The sequence below is a fragment of the Gopherus flavomarginatus genome, chromosome 3, assembly GCF_025201925.1.
Source record: "Gopherus flavomarginatus isolate rGopFla2 chromosome 3, rGopFla2.mat.asm, whole genome shotgun sequence".
Lineage (NCBI taxonomy): Eukaryota > Metazoa > Chordata > Testudines > Testudinidae > Gopherus > Gopherus flavomarginatus.
The window spans coordinates 287,344,188-287,360,434 of NC_066619.1; the positions used below are offsets into that span (position 1 = coordinate 287,344,188).

Below are 16,247 nucleotides of genomic sequence, written 5' to 3' on the forward strand. Positions count from 1 at the left end.
CGGCGGCAGCTTCTGTCTTCAGCCAGAAGACAGAACCTGTGCTGCCATGGACAGCTGAACATAGAAGCTGCCACCGAATTGCCACTACCGCGGAAACATGCATGCCGCCCTAACGGCACACAGACTGACCCTGCCATCCACGGCGGCAATTCGGCGCTCTGCTTGGGGGCAAAAACACACGGACTGCCGCCCCTTGCAGATTGCCGCCCCAAGCACCTGCTTGGAATGCTGGTGCCTGGAGCCGGCCCTGGCTGCAGTGCATCCTTTCCTGGCCAAAACCCCAAACACATACTGAATTAAGAGCCTTCTCCAAAGAGACAGGAGTATCTGTATCTGAACACTACTGTGGTACACAAAGGAATTGAAAAATGCAACAGAAACTGAACAAACCAAACTGTGTGAACAGAGTCTGTCTGCCATAGATTGGCTGTTAATCTTGTGTCTTTTGCTAGTCCACCTGTGCGTCAAGACAAAGGAGTTAATACCAATGGTAAACCCTTTGAAGATGTGTGCCGCACCTAATTTTTGGAAGAAACTTTTGTACATGCTCGGGGTGGTGACAAGACAGTCCCACAAGCATGTTGCTTTTCAGCTTATACCTGTAAACAGGCTGGAAGCTTGGAACAGCAGAAAACACATAACAGGCCTACACTGCTGTGTGGAAGGGGAAACTGAGGCACACTGCCTCATGGCATTGGTGGCTGAATGCCAAGACACCTCCACTTTATCAGATATTGCTGTCTGCATTCTGTTAGCAATACTGCACTCCAACCTCTTTTCAGGCACCCGGGGACCAGGAAGCCCAAACCTTGCTTGGACCCCCAGGAATGGCTTTAAAGGTACTGTAAGAGGGTGTGTAACCAGAGACAAACCAGAGTTTTACATGTACTGCCTCTCCTGTGTGCAAGTCTCTGGCTGTAAGTTCAGGAGGAGGGTGTGACGTTGCACTCCAGATGTGTTATAGAAATATGCTAATGAGTGTGAATATGATGTAACTGGAATATGCTTTAGGCAAAAGGTCTCTTGTAAGGTATCATTACAAATCTTATAATCTACTGAGTGCGGTCATCTTCTGTGTTTGCACGTATCACTCTTGCATCTGAAGCTAGATATATAAAGGGTAACTCTGAGGTACAGGGAAATCGGGCTCTGAGGGAATTCCAGCCCATCACGTGACAGTCCCAATGGGGTCTCTGTGGCCGAAATTGCCGTAGGGTTTTTCCAACCTGGTTGCCCTTTAATATCCCACTTTAAGCAGGGGGTCAGGCCCACCTGGTCCACCAAGGCACAGGCTAAAGAGCCTTCACATCCATGCCCACCCTAACCACCCAGACCCTACTCGGGCCTTCATCATGGAAACTGATCCCCTCAAACTTTGCACAGTCCTTTCTGCCAGCACAACCACCAGGCAAGGTCCTGGCCACCACTAGGTAGGCTGCCCAAGCCCCAGCAGCTCACAGCATCACCCTGAACAGTGCCTGGGGGTGAAGGTCGCTTCCCATTATAAGGTCAATGTTTTTTTCCCTCCTTAATCTTCCTCCAATACAACTCCCCGTGCCTACTGGAGATGTCATCACATCCCACATCCTCAGCCCAGCAGAGTATTTTGCTGGGAAGATTTGGGGAAAGAGCTGGAAAAGGAATTTTAAAGCTCAGGGCCAGCTCCTAAGCTAGCATAAACCAGCACAGGGCTGTGCTGTCCCCAGTAAGTAGGGTGACAAAAGAGCAAGTGTGAAAAATCATGATGGGGGCGGGGAGGAATAGGAGCCTATATCAGACAAAGCCCCAAAGATCGGGACTGTCCCTATAAAATCAGGGCATCTGGTCACCCCAGCAGTTAGCTACGCTGGATCACACCAGCTGTAGAGCTGGTTCCCGGGGTTTGAAAACCGCCCTTGTCATTGACATTTAAACTGATCCTAATTTTTGGTAACTCACCGCAGCTGCTAGTGGCTTGGTGAAGTCTACAGGCTTCACTCCTTCTCTGCTGACCTTGCTGGTGGGTGGGGCTCTCAGTGCTTGAGGCATTAGTAGGTGAGTTACGAAGGGGAAGGATAGAAACAACCCTCGGTAGTTGCTACCCCAGCTATAGCACCCCTAGCTCCTGGAGCTAAAAGCCTAGTTAAACGTAAACTCTCCCACCCCTGTAGAACCCTCCACTGCCTGGGAGTCAGCAAATCCCATAGCAATACAGGCATTGCTCGTTCCTCACCAGACCCTCGTGCCCCCCGGCTCACCCACTCAGACAGCCTGCGGTGCTCTGGGAAATGAGGGGGAGCGATGCAGAAAGGACTATGATGCCTGGGTGACCCTGGGAAACACACTTCATCTGCTTTGGACCTCAGTTTGCCATCGGTACACGAGGATAACAGCCCTGCCCTCCTCCTGGGGATTGAGTCTATTAATGGTTGTGAGGCTCACATTCTCCAGTGTGGAGGGCATTTCAATTGGAGAGGGGTCAGAGAAGAGCCAGGAGAATGATTAAAGGATTAGAAAACCTGCCTATAGTGACAGACTCAAGGAGCTCAAGAGAAGGTTATGGGGTGATGTAATCACAGTCTGTAAGTACCTACATGGGGAAAGATTAATAAGACAGGCACTGTTCAGCTTGGAAAAGAGACGGCTAAGGGGGATATGATAGAGGCCTAGATGATCACCATGGTCCCTTCTGGCTTTGGAAGCGATGACATAGAGAATGACATCAAACGAGCAGGATGCACCCAGCAAGAGACCAGAGTGAAGTCCAGGTCAGCTTGGATGTGGGACGGTGGGGCTGAGCAATGGATCCTGAGACAGCAGGGATTGGCTGGCCATTTCCAGACTGTCTAATGCGGGTTAGAAACTGTAGAAAGGGTTGTTGTAGGAAAAGCACCATGCTCTTTTGGGCTGGTTGCCATGCCCTGCCCCTCACAACTGCTTGGTAACTAAGGCCCTGTCTGCATGAGAAGTTGCACTAGTTTAGTGGAGGGTGAATTTAAATCCATGCAGGGAAGTGTGGCGCTCTGTACCCCCGTATTCACCTCTGGCCTACGATTATAGTAATCGGTGTACAAGTGTGCCTTCAGAGGTATCATTGGAAAACTCAGACCTCACTGATCAACATTGTCCCAATAAAGTGTGTGCAACAACACTGTATGTAAAGTTGTAAGATTCCACTCCATGGTATCCCTGAGCCCTGGGCTACACGACAGTATTTCTTCGGTGTGATGACATTGCTCAGGGGTCTGAATAATCCACACCCCTGAGTGACGTAGTTGCACCAGGGTAGTCAGCACTGTCAGTGGGAGAGTGTCTCCTACCAACAAAGCTACCGCCTCTCCCAGAGGTGGATTAACTAAGGCCTAGTCTACACTGTGGAGGTGGGGGGGTCAATGTAAGATACACAACTTCAGCTACGGGAATAGTGTAGCTGAAGTCAACGTATCTTATTTCAACTTCCCTCCCGTCCTCACGGCGCGGGATCAATGGCTGCGGCTCCCACATCGACTCCACTACTGTCACTCGCCCTAGTGGAGTTCCAGAGTCGACGGGAGCGCGGTGGGGATCGATATATCGTGTCTAGATGAGACACGATATATCCATCCCCGATAAATTGATCACTACCAGCCAATCCGGCAGGTAGTTTGGACGTACCCTTAGTGTATTTCTAGACTACAAAGAAAAGTCAACTTAAGTTATGCCGATGTCCAACCACTGCTGTAATAAAACAGCTGTGGCATGTCCACACTATGCTCTTTGTGCTGGCAGAGTGCATCCACAATAGCAGCTCTTGCATGGACACAAACAGCAGTGCCCTGTGGGAGCTATCCCACTGGTTGCAGGGTGCTCTGGGAAAGGCTTGCAATGCCTCATGGAGCAGGTGCAGCATGACATGCTGAAGGTTTCTCAGTCCCATCGTTCCATGGGCCAGCCGCTTTTCAACTGCCCTGGTAACCTGCAGCCCAGTCATCATCAGAAAGCCTGGACCCTGCACTGTGTTCAGTATTGTGCTGTGCATTATGAACACAAGGCTAGGAGGAGCCCAAGGGGAGGCTATCCAGCTGGGGATGCCTTGACAGAGCATATTAACCCTGAACCCCAGGAGTGTGTTTTGCTGTAGTGTGCGGAACCTGGCACTGTTTGTTTGCACCAAGCTAGGAACCTTGTAATGATCGCTGTGTGTGCTCGAAAAGCAACACATTGTACATCACTTTTTACATCGTCCCACTGTAACATCACCAAACTGACATCACTGAGCCATAACAGGAGAAATGGGGGCGAGGGAGAAGTGTGTGAGACGGTGTGTGTGCGCATCAGAGAGAGACAGTGTGTGTTGGGGGAGTGTATGTCGGCACGCTGTCTCTTTAAATTCAGACAGCAACTGGCAGCAACCAAGCCTGAGGTAGAAGCAGGTGCACAGACAGCTGGTGTCCCCCTGTCCCCTCACCCCGGCTCCGCAGAGGCTGGTACACAGGGAGGGAGGCACCCTGCAATCAGCCCGTCTCCCTCCCCGAAACAGCAGCCCACCTGCCTGCCTGCCGCTGTGGTCCTAGTCCCAGGAGAGCAGGATTCTGCACTAACATTCTGATTCCCTCTGCGTTCTCCCCCAGCCTCCTCTCCCCGCAGCCCCAGGAGATCCGTGTTTGCTGCTGGGAGCCGGCAGGCTCAGCAGGGAAGTAGCTACGGGAGCCGTCCGTGCTGAGCCGCAGACCCACCAACAGCAATTCCGGGCCCAGGGTGGAAGAGTCACTGGGCTGTCGCTGCGCATTGTGCAGGGTGGGCTGGAGTTGGGCTCCATCACACACACACACCAGCTGCGCCCGTGCTGACGCAGTCCCCTGACATCTGGGCGGTGCCGAGCCTGTGCTGCTGGTGCCTAGCGAGCTGCTGCTGGCTGCACTGCTGGACACGCTCTTCTGGCACAGCCAGGGCTTCCACCTGCCCACCCAGCTGCCTTCGCCCCACTGGTACCACCCCGCGAGCGCCTTGGAGCCAGGGGCCCAGCCAGGCAATTGAAAAGGGCCCTGGGCTCCCGGCCTCCACTGCTGCTCGCCTGGGGCCCTGAGCAATAGCCCCCTTTGCCCCCAGCCCCTGTCAGCAGGCCTGCTGAGCAGTTTCAAACTTCTGAGGGGTCTGAAAGGGGAGGGGCACCTGCCTATGTACCTGGATGCAGGGCAGCGGGGTTCAAAACGGTGAGCAGAGCGGTCATGGTGGTCATTGTGGGATACCTCCTGAAGGCCAGTTACGGCGATGTAATGAATACAATGTCTACACTGATGATTTGTCGATCTGACTTTGCTCCACGCCTCTTGGCGAGGTGGCTTGGTTTTGTTGGCAAGGCAGAAGAATTTTGTTGGTGAGAGGAGCATCGTAGTGTGTACACCCATGGCTTTGTTGGCAAAAGCGGGCTTCTGTCCACAAAACTGTGCCCCGTAGGCAAGGCCTAGGCCGACAGGAGAGCTCTCTCCTGGCAGCTCAGAGATCTTCATTACCACGAGACAGTGCTGCAGCTCCAGCAATGCAGCGTTTTACGGGGAGAACTACCCTAAAATGTATGCCAAGTCTGGGAAGAAGCTAAGCCAGTTCCTCAGAGACAAGCCAAGCTGACACCTCAGCCAGGTGTAACCAGGCCAAATAGGCCATCGCCAGCGAAGAGCGATTCACTGGCAGGAAAAGGGACACACACAACCAAATCTGCATTTTAAAAAGAAACGGCTGGGGGTTCCCATCCACACAGACTGTCTCCTGAACCTCAGCTGGAGATGCTTCTCGAAGAAAGGGCAGACGGCCCCCAATCATTCCTCCCTTTCTCTCTTCCACAGCACCCATGACACCTGAAGACCAAAAGCAGCAGCATCGGACAGGGGGAGGGATCCTGGTTGCACAAAGAACTGCTGTAACACGTGCTGGACATGTTGGAATTCACTCACATTTGTGAAGTTAGGGATTAGCTGCATTTCACTTTTATTTTCCTTGTAAATTGTCACGTGGGGCCGTGCTGGGGATTAGCTCGAGGCTAACGCCCATGTCCGCAGTCTGCTCACTGGCACTCTGTCTCTGCTCCCGCCTCATCACACAGGGCCTCAGCTGCTCAGTCCCAGGAGCCAGCCACTGCTCTGTCCCAGGGGCTTCCCATTCTCTGCCCTCCAGGGACGCAATCCTTACCCCCCTCCCCAGCTCCCAGCAGCAACTGACCCTGCTCTGCCCTGCAGCTCCCTTTTATAGAGACCAGCTGGACCCTGACTGGCTGTTTCCCACAGCCTCTCTCCTATTGGCTGCTTTCTACACAGCCTCCCTAGTGCTCTGTTAACCGCTTCTCTGCCAGTGTGGGGCAGATGCCCCATCATATAACCAATTCAGACTTTGATGTCTCTTTACTTGTATTCTTGTAAATCTATCCTCGTTTAGCTAATAAATGTGTTTTATCTAAACCAGTGTGTTTGAACTGAAGTGTTTGGGAAGCTCCATTTGGGACGACAGGGTTGGTGCGTACGGGGGCACTGGGCAGTACCAGACACACATTGCCAGGGACGTCCGGGCCTGGGCGGTTGCTAGTGTCGCTCTGCAGCATAATGTACGAGTGGCTGGCTGCGGCCACAGACACCATAACTGGAGTAACTCACGCTGGTGGCTGGGTGGGAGCAGAGCAGGAGTGGCAGCTCCTCCAGCAAAGCAGTGTAAAAGACCCCCAGGTTAGCGAACTAAGGGACACTGCTGTTCATCAGTCCAGATTGCCCCAGGCAGGTGGTGCGATCCTTGTGGGGCGTCCCTGTTCCAGGCAGAAAGCAGGTTTCTGGGGCTCACTTCAGTCAACTGGGAAGAGGTTTAAGCTAAACCCAAGCAGCCTCGTCAGCCCAATCAGCACACGTCCCCAGGGAGCTCAGCACTGGCCTGGCTGCCTGGCTTAGAGCCTGGCTGCAGTTAGAGCAGGGCCCCGTCCCGTCCACTCGGGGCCTTGGCGGCGTGGCTGGAGTGTCGCTAACAGCCATGTCCCCCTGTGGAGGTCAGAGCCCTGAGCAGGTGCTGCCGGGCTAGGCCCTGCCCTTGACAAGGCCGTCATTAACCGCAGGGAAAGCTGTTTTAGAGAGGAAGGAAGGGGAGGACAGCAAAGGAGCGTCTGTGTGTGGGGAGGGTATTAACACATTGGTGCGGGGGGGGAGGCGGGAATGATCAGCAAATGGCTTCCCTCCTGGTGGCACTGGGGCTCTGGGGCTAGCATCAGGCTGGAGAGGAGCAGGGGAAATTCAGGATTACAGAGGATTTGAACAGTCAGCTAAGGGGTGAGAGGCCCCCCTGCCCTGTGTGGGCTGTCCAGACCCCTCACCCTTTTTGAGCCGTCCAGCTCCCCAGCCCTCTGTGAGCCGTCCAGCCCCCCCACCCTGTGTGAGCCGTCCAGCCCCTCCACCCTGTGTGAGCTGTCCAGCCCCCCCACCCTTTTTGAGCCGTCCAGCTCCCCAGCCCTCTGTGAGCCGTCCAGCCCTTTCCCCCAGCCCTCTGTGAGCTGTCCAGCCCCTCCATCCTGTGTGAGCCATCCAGCTCCTCCATCCTGTGTGAGCCGTCCAGCGCTTCCCCCCGCCAATGCCACAGTACGAACCAGCTGCACTCCCCTCCTGTGCTCAGCCCCCCTGCCCCGTCACCAGCCCTACCCCTACCGCGCCCTCCTTCCTCTGAAACTCCACCTGCCGGGACAGGAAGTACTCCCAGGCTGCACTCAGGCATGCGGGGCCCTGTGGGGATCGGAGACAGAACCAGCCCCTGCATGCACATGTACATCCACACGCAGGCACACACACACAAATGCATCCACCTGCATGCACATGCATGCCTTCCCTGCTCTGTTTATTTACATTTCTCTTTTAAACGACTGATTCCCTCGCAAGCTGGATCCCTACGTTCATCTCACACACCATTGCTGCATTAATCCGGCCCTTAGTAATGCTGTAACCCCTCCTCCCTGCCTGGCTCACTCTGTCTGGCAGCAGTGGTGGGTCCCTTTTCCTTTTTGTGAGCCCAGCCATGAGAGGGCACCATGGCCCCCTGCCCCAGGCAGGGCGTATTGCTGTCCAGTCTCCCCCTCCCCACAGGCCCAGGGGAGCAGGGCTTGGGAGCCGCAAGGCAGGGAACCCCCAGCCACCTTCTTTCCCTCTCCCTGCCTGATGCTCCCTGCAGCCCAGCTGCTCCCACGCGGACAGGGTGTGCAGGGAGTATGGAGAGGCTGGCACCTCCAGCTGCTACTAGTGAACAGCACCAAGCACTAGCCAGCCCCCCTGCTGCGCCCAGGGGGCTGGGGCCAGACTCACCGCAGTTGGCTCCAGTGACAATGGCTGTCTTGCCCGTCAGGTCAGTGGGAGACATGCCTGGGTGCCAGGAGCCCTTTCTCCTGGCTCGGAGGAGCAGGGCCAGTGCCAGCACACACGCAGCCCAGCCCAGGTGGCTGCCGAAGCAGGAGAGCTCCATAGCAGGCTGCAAACTTCAACTCCTCCAAGATGATCAGTGTGGTAAGTTTCCAGGGAGGCTGGCTGGCATCAGGAGCAAGGAGTCCGCCCACCCGCCTGCCCGCCACACCCCAGGCTGCATTTCCAGCTGGCTCAGGGTTACACACTCCCGGCTGCCACATGGGGAGGGGCAAAGGGCAGGCTGATATCAAAACTGAGCACACACTGCTTGGCTGCAATGCCTGGCCACACCAGACTCCCTCCAGTGATAATCACTCACAGTGAGGGACCCGCGGTTTCCCATTGGGGTCCTTTTCTGGCTGGGTAAACCCCCTGCCCCTGTTGGGGAGCCACAGACCCTGACCCTTCCCCCCCCCAGGGTGAATCCCAGCCAGCTCAACCCCCATCAGGGAGCCACGGACCCCGGCCCTTCCCCCCGGGGCGATTCCCAGATGGATCCAGCCCATGGGGGAGCCAGAGGAACCCCGGTCCTTCCCCCCAGGGCGAATCCCAGCTGGCTCAACCCTCATCAGGGAGCCACAGACCCTGGCCCTTCCCCCCAGGGCGAATCCCAGCCGGCTCAACCCTCGTCAGGGAGCCATGGACCCCCGGCCCTTCCCTGGCAGGCATCCATCTGGCCTGGTGTCCTAACTCTGACACCAGCCAGTCCCAGCCCTCCAGTGTGTGACTCTTTTGCCAGACGGAGTCGGCAGCTACCAGGGACCCCTCTTAACCATACAACACAGAACCGGCTCCATGACGGGCTGCCCGTTACCCATGCCCTCAGTACGAAAGTGATCTGTAGCCCACCGCCAGCCGAAAGCGATCAGCAGACTGCGGTGCTCAGAAGTGAATACCCAGGCAGCATTCGTGGGTTTCAGGAAAGAAGGCCTGGTCCTGAAGCCTTGTGCCCCAGCTTGTATCATAACCTTAGTCCCAGATTTGGACCTTAGCATCCAAAATATAGGGGTTAGCATGAAAACCTCCAAGCTTAGTTACCAGCTTGGACCTGGTACTTGCTGCCACCACCCAAAAAATTAGAGTGTTTTGGGGCACTATGGTCCCTCTGAAAAACCTTCCCTGGGGACCCCAAGACCCAAATCCCTTGAGTCTCACAACAAAGGGAAATAATCCTTTTTCCCTTCCCCCCTCCAGGTGCTCCTGGAGAGATACACAGACACAAGCTCTGTGAAAACTACACAGAGAGACTCCCCCTCTCTGTTCCCAATCCTGGAAACAAAAAGTACTTTCCTATTCCCCCAGAGGGAATGCAAAATCAGGCTAGCAATCCAACACACAGATCTCCCACCAATTCCCTGGTGAGTACAGACTCAATTTCCCTGAAGTAAAGAAAAACTCCAACCGGTCTTAAAAGAAAGCTTTATATAAAAAGAAAGAAAAATACATACAAATGTTCTCTCTGTATTAAGATGATATAATACAGGGTCGATTGCTTAAAAGAATATTGAATAAACAGCCTTATTCAAAAAGAATACAAATCAAAGCACTCCAGCACTTATATTCATGCAAATACCAAAGAAAAGAAACCATATAACTTACTATCTGATCTCTTTGTCTTTACACTTAGAAACAGAAGACTAGAAAGTAGAACTACTTCTCCAAAGCTCAGAGAAAGCAGGCAGGCAGACAAAAGACTCAGACACACAATTCCCTCCACCCAAAGTTGAAAAAATCCGGTTTCCTGATTGGTCCTCTGGTCAGGTGCTTCAGGTGAAAGAGACATTAACCCTTAGCTATCTGTTTATGACACGCCCCCCAAATTGCAGACAGTGGGGAAGCTCACTGGCGGCGATTTCCTTCTAGAACTTGAAAATAAACAGATTAATACAACACATACACCTTTACATATACTCCTAAGTATATAACTAACAGACTTGTACATTTTAAGAACACTTTTTAACTACTGAATTCTGGGAAACTCTCACGGGAGAGTGCATCAGCTACTTTGTTAGAAGCTCCTGTGATGTGTTGAATTTCAAAATCAAAATCTTGGAGAGCTAAACTCCAACGAAGAAGTTTCTCGTTGTTCCCCTTGGCAGTATGAAGCCACTTTAGTGCAGCATGGTCAGTTTGTAGTTGGAACCGCCGTCCCCAAACATATGGGCGTAGCTTTTCCAGGGCGTACACAATGGCATAGCATTCCTTTTCACTGACTGACCAGTGACTTTCCCTCTCAGACAGTTTCTTGCTGAGAAACACGACAGGATGGAAGTTGTGATCTGTTGCTTCCTGCATGAGCACTGCTCCTATACCACGCTCAGATGCATCTGTGGTTACCAGGAATGGTTTGTCAAAATCCGGGGCCCTGAGCACAGGGTCAGACATGAGCGTTGCCTTAAGTTGGGTAAAGGCCTTTTGACACTCATCAGTCCACTTAACGGCATTTGGCTGGGTCTTTTTGGTCAGGTCGGTCAATGGGGCAGCGATTTGGCTGTAGTGTGGTACAAATCGCCTGTAGTATCCGGCCAAGCCTAAGAAGGATTGGACCTGCTTCTTTGACCGTGGGACAGGCCACTTTTGGATAGCATCCACCTTGGCCTGTAGGGGGTTTATGGTTCCTCGACCCACCTGGTGCCCCAGGTAAGTCACTCTGTTTTGGCCTATTTGACACTTTTTGGCCTTAACAGTTAGTCCTGCCTGCCTGATGCGCTCAAAGACCTTTTCCAGGTGTAGTAGGTGTTCGGGCCAGGAGTCTGAAAAAATGGCCACATCATCGAGGTAGGCAACTGCAAATTCTCCCAGTCCAGCTAGTAGACCATCTACCAGCCTCTGGAAGGTGGCGGGTGCATTTCGAAGGCCGAAAGGAAGGACATTGAATTCATACACCCCCGCATGGGTGACGAATGCTGACCTCTCCTTGGCAGGTTCATCTAGCGGTACTTGCCAGTACCCCTTGGTTAAGTCTATTGTAGAGATGAACTGGGCACGTCCCAACTTCTCCAATAGCTCATCGGTGCGTGGCATTGGATAGTTGTCCGGACGAGTTACAGCATTTAGCTTACGGTAGTCCACGCAAAAGCGTATTTCCCCATCTGGTTTGGGTACCAGAACCACTGGAGATGCCCATGCACTGGTAGATGGGCGGATTATACCCATCTGTAGCATGTTCTGGATCTCCCGTTCTATAGCAGCTTGGGCATGAGGAGACACTCGGTAGGGTGGGGTTCTGATTGGGTGAGCATTACCTGTATCAATGGAGTGGTATGCCCGTTCAGTCCGTCCTGGGGTGGCTGAGAACAATGGGGCGAAGCTAGTGCACAGCTCCTTGATTTGTTGCCGCTGCAGACGTTCCAGGGTGGTTGAGAGGTTGACCTCTTCCACGCCACCGTCTTTTTTCCCGTCGTAGTAGACACCATCAGGCCACTCAGCATCATCTCCCTGGACTGTAAACTGACAAACCTGTAAATCTCTGGAATAGAAAGGCTTGAGAGAATTAACATGGTACACTTTAGGCTTTAGTGAGGAATTGGGAAATGCTATGAGGTAGTTTACAGCTCCCAGGCGCTCTTGGACCGTGAATGGCCCTTCCCATGATGCTTCCATCTTATGGGCCTGTTGCGCCTTCAAGACCATAACCTGGTCTCCTACCTTGAAGGAACGTTCTCTGGCATGTCTGTCATACCAGGCCTTTTGCTCTTCTTGAGCATTCTTTAGGTTCTTTCTAGCAAGGGCTAAAGAGTGTCGGAGGGTGCTTTGTAGGTTGCTTACAAAGTCCAGAATGTTAGTTTCTGGAGAAGGCGTAAACCCCTCCCATTGCTGCTTCACCAACTGTAATGGCCCCTTAACCTCGTGACCATACACAAGTTCAAATGGTGAAAACCCTAAACTGGGATGTGGTACAGCCCTGTAGGCAAACAGCAACTGCTGCAACACTAGGTCCCAATTATTGGAGAATTCGTTGATGAATTTTCGTATCATGGCCCCCAAAGTTCCATTGAACCTTTCCACCAGGCCATTGGTTTGATGGTGGTATGGGGTGGCAACCAAGTGATTTACCCCATGAGTTTCCCACAGTTTTTCCATGGTCCCTGCCAGGAAATTAGACCCTGAATCTGTAAGGATGTCAGAGGGCCAACCTACCCTGGCAAAGATGTCTGTTAGGGCCAGGCACACAGTGTTAGCCCTGGTGTTGCCTAGAGCGACTGCTTCTGGCCATCGGGTAGCAAAGTCCACTAAAGTCAGTACGTACTGCTTTCCTCTGGGCGTCTTTTTTGGGAAAGGGCCCAGAATATCCACAGCTACTCGCTGAAATGGGACCTCAATTATGGGGAGTGGCTGGAGAGGGGCCTTGACCTGGTCTTGAGGCTTACCCACTCTTTGGCATACCTCACAAGACCGGACATACTTGGCAACGTCCTTGCCCATCCCCTCCCAGTGGAAGGACTTCCCCAACCGGTCCTTGGTTCTGTTCACCCCAGCATGGCCACTGGGATGATCATGGGCTAAGCTTAAGAGCTTCCCCCGGTACTTAGTTGGAACCACCAACTGTTTTTGCGGCTGCCATTCTTCCCGGTGTCCACCAGAAAGAATTTCCTTGTATAAAAGTCCTTGGTCTATAACAAACCGGGATCGATTAGAAGAGCTGAGAGGCGGTGGGGTGCTCCGTGCCGCCGCCCAAGCTTTCTGAAGGCTGTCATCCGCTTCCTGCTCAGCTTGGAACTGTTCCCTTGAGGCTGGGGTCACCAGTTCTTCCTCAGACTGTGGACTTGGGCTTGGTCCCTCTGGAAGCAATGTAGGTGATGGGGTTGTTTCCGTTGCTGGTGAACCGCTCTCCGCTGGTGCACCTGAGGGTATTTCAGGCTCTGGCTGAGCCTTTTGGGTATGGCTGTCTTTTGCTTCTGCCAGTTCTGGCTCGCTGGCGCCCTCTGGCGTTGAGTTTGAAGATGTAGTTGCACTTGCTGGTGCTGGTTGCTGTTCCAGTTCCGGGCCTGGGACTGGAGATGCTGTGGCTGTTTCAGTGGTAGGCATGGAATCCGGGTCCACTACCTCTGTCTGGGTCTCTGGTAACACAGACGGGGCCTCTGTGGACGGCTCAGGAACAGGAATGGGTCTGGAAGCTTGCCTGGTTTGGCTACGTGTAACCATTCCCACTCTCTTGGCCTGCTTCACCTGGTTGGCCAAGTCTTCCCCCAGTAGCATGGGGATAGGATAATTGTCATAGACTGCAGAAGTCCACATTCCTGACCAGCCTTTGTACTGGACAGGCAGTTGAGCTGTAGGCAAGTCTACAGCTTGTGACATGAAGGGGTAAATTGTAACTTTGGCCTTTGGGTTGATGAATTTGGGGTCAACGAAGGATTGGTGGATAGCTGACACTTGTGCCCCCGTGTCTCTCCACGCAGTAACCTTCTTTCCGCCCACTCTCAAATTTTCCCTTCGCTCCAAGGGTATTTGAGAGGCATCCGGGCCTGGGGATCTTTGGTGTGATGGTGGTGTAATGAATTGCACTCGCATGGTGTTCTTGGGACAGTTGGCCTTGATATGTCCCAGTTCATTACACTTAAAGCATCTTCCATCTGATGGGTCACTGGGCCGAGGTGAGTTACTGGAGACTGGTGAGGTTGAAGGGTAGGGTATCTGTGGCTTTACTTGGGTGGTATGTGGGGTCTTTGGCTGTCCTCGGTTGTAGGGTTTATGGTCTGTGTGCCCCCTGGGGTAATCGTTCCCCTTGACAGTAGCTTTCTTGCTTTCTGCTAGTTCCATCCATTTGGCTCCAATCTCCCCCGCCTCAGTGATATATTTGGGATTTCCATCTTGTATGTACCGTGTGATGTGTTCAGGAACACCATCCAAGAACTGCTCCATTTGTATGAGGAGGTGCAGGGCTTCCAAGGTTTGAATGTTGTTTCCTGTTATCCAGGCCTCATAGTTTTTTGCAATGTAGTGGGCGTGTTTGGGAAATGACACCTCTGGTTTCCACTTTTGGGTTCTGAAACGCCGACGGGCATGATCTGGGGTTATCCCCATTCTGTATCTGGCCTTGGTTTGAAAAAGTTTATAGTCATTTATTTGCTGCTTAGGCATTTTAGCTGCCACCTCTGCTAAAGGTCCACTGAGCTGTGACCTCAATTCTACCATGTACTGGTCTTCGGGGATGTTGTACCCAAGACAGGCTCTTTCAAAATTTTCCAAGAAGGCCTCGGTGTCATCACCTGCCTTGTAGGTGGGAAATTTCCTGTGCTGTGGAGCAATAATTGGCGCCGGGTTGTTAGGGTTGGCTGGCACATGCAGCCCAGCTTTTGCCAACTCCAGTTCATGTTTTCTCTGTTTTTCCTTCTCTTCATTCTCTTTTTGTTGTTTTTTCCATTTCTTTTTGGTGTTTTTCCATTTCTTTTTGGTGTTTTTCCATTTCTCGGTGGTGGGCCGCCTCCTCTTCTTCTTGCTTCCTTCTGTGGGCCAACTCTTCTTCTGCTTGTTTCCTTCGGTAGGCTACCTCTTCTTCTTCTAGTTTTCTTTTGTGTGCTGCCTCTTGGGCTGCCTGTTCTCTTTGGAAGGCTGCCAGTTTCATGCTTTCTTCCTTTTCTTTCATCTCCATCTCTCGCCTGTGTTCAGCTTCTTTGATTTGTTCTTCGGCCTCAATTTTTGCCTTAGAAGTCATGGTTCCTGTTTTCTTGTGTTGGGGTGCCCTCCGGTGTTTATCTTCTGAACTGCAGGTTCTCTGTTGCCTCCTGAAGTCTGCCTAGCAACAGTGCCTTTAGCTAATTTTCAATGTTAAGTAAACCTGAAAAACCACTTTATTTGCATTCATATAGTGCTGGAACTTGCCTCCTAATGGGAGGGCTATTGCATGACAAAAGACCCTTAACAGTCTGGTAATGGCTTCTTGCTTAACATGCAAGCCACAAACTGCCAGAGAGAGCAGAAAAAAAAAATTCTCTCTGGTTCCCTTTTAAAACCAAACTGTTTCTCTCTGCTAAAAAGCCCCTAGCAGAGAAAAGAAAAATAAAATATTTCCACTGGCTTCTGGATTCTGTCTATCCCGTAACCGCTGCTACACCATATCATAACCTTAGTCCCAGATTTGGACCTTAGCGTCCAAAATATGGGGGTTAGCATGAAAACCTCCAAGCTTAGTTACCAGCTTGGACCTGGTACTTGCTGCCACCACCCAAAAAATTAGAGTGTTTTGGGGCACTCTGGTCCCTCTGAAAAACCTTCCCTGGGGACCCCAAGACCCAAATCCCTTGAGTCTCACAACAAAGGGAAATAATCCTTTTTCCCTTCCCCCCTCCAGGTGCTCCTGGAGAGATACACAGACACAAGCTCTGTGAAAACTACACAGAGAGACTCCCCCTCTCTGTTCCCAATCCTGGAAACAAAAAGTACTTTCCTATTCCCCCAGAGGGAATGCAAAATCAGGCTAGCAATCCAACACACAGATCTCCCACCAATTCCCTGGTGAGTACAGACTCAATTTCCCTGAAGTAAAGAAAAACTCCAACCGGTCTTAAAAGAAAGCTTTATATAAAAAGAAAGAAAAATACATACAAATGTTCTCTCTGTATTAAGATGATATAATACAGGGTTGATTGCTTAAAAGAATATTGAATAAACAGCCTTATTCAAAAAGAATACAAATCAAAGCACTCCAGCACTTATATTCATGCAAATACCAAAGAAAAGAAACCATATAACTTACTATCTGATCTCTTTGTCCTTACACTTAGAAACAGAAGACTAGAAAGCAGAACTACTTCTCCAAAGCTCAGAGAAAGCAGGCAGGCAGACAAAAGACTCAGACACACAATTCCCTCCACCCAAAGTTGAAAAAATCCGGTTTCCTGATTGGTCCTCTGGTCAGGTGCTTCAGGT

The 16,247-nt window shown here is 52.1% G+C and overlaps 1 protein-coding gene across 1 annotated transcript in view; it reads right to left on the reverse strand.

The window, feature by feature from the left end:
- The window catches only part of LOC127047064 (retinol dehydrogenase 11-like), a 36,033-nt gene extending 27,480 nt beyond the window's left edge, over window positions 1-8,553 (reverse strand). The window contains exon 1 of the mRNA XM_050944937.1: window positions 8,280-8,553. Within this exon, the coding sequence (XP_050800894.1) occupies window positions 8,280-8,436 (157 nt within the window). The 5' untranslated portion in view covers window positions 8,437-8,553. The remainder of the gene's footprint in view (window positions 1-8,279) is intronic.
- Between the last annotated feature and the right edge of the window lie 7,694 nt (window positions 8,554-16,247).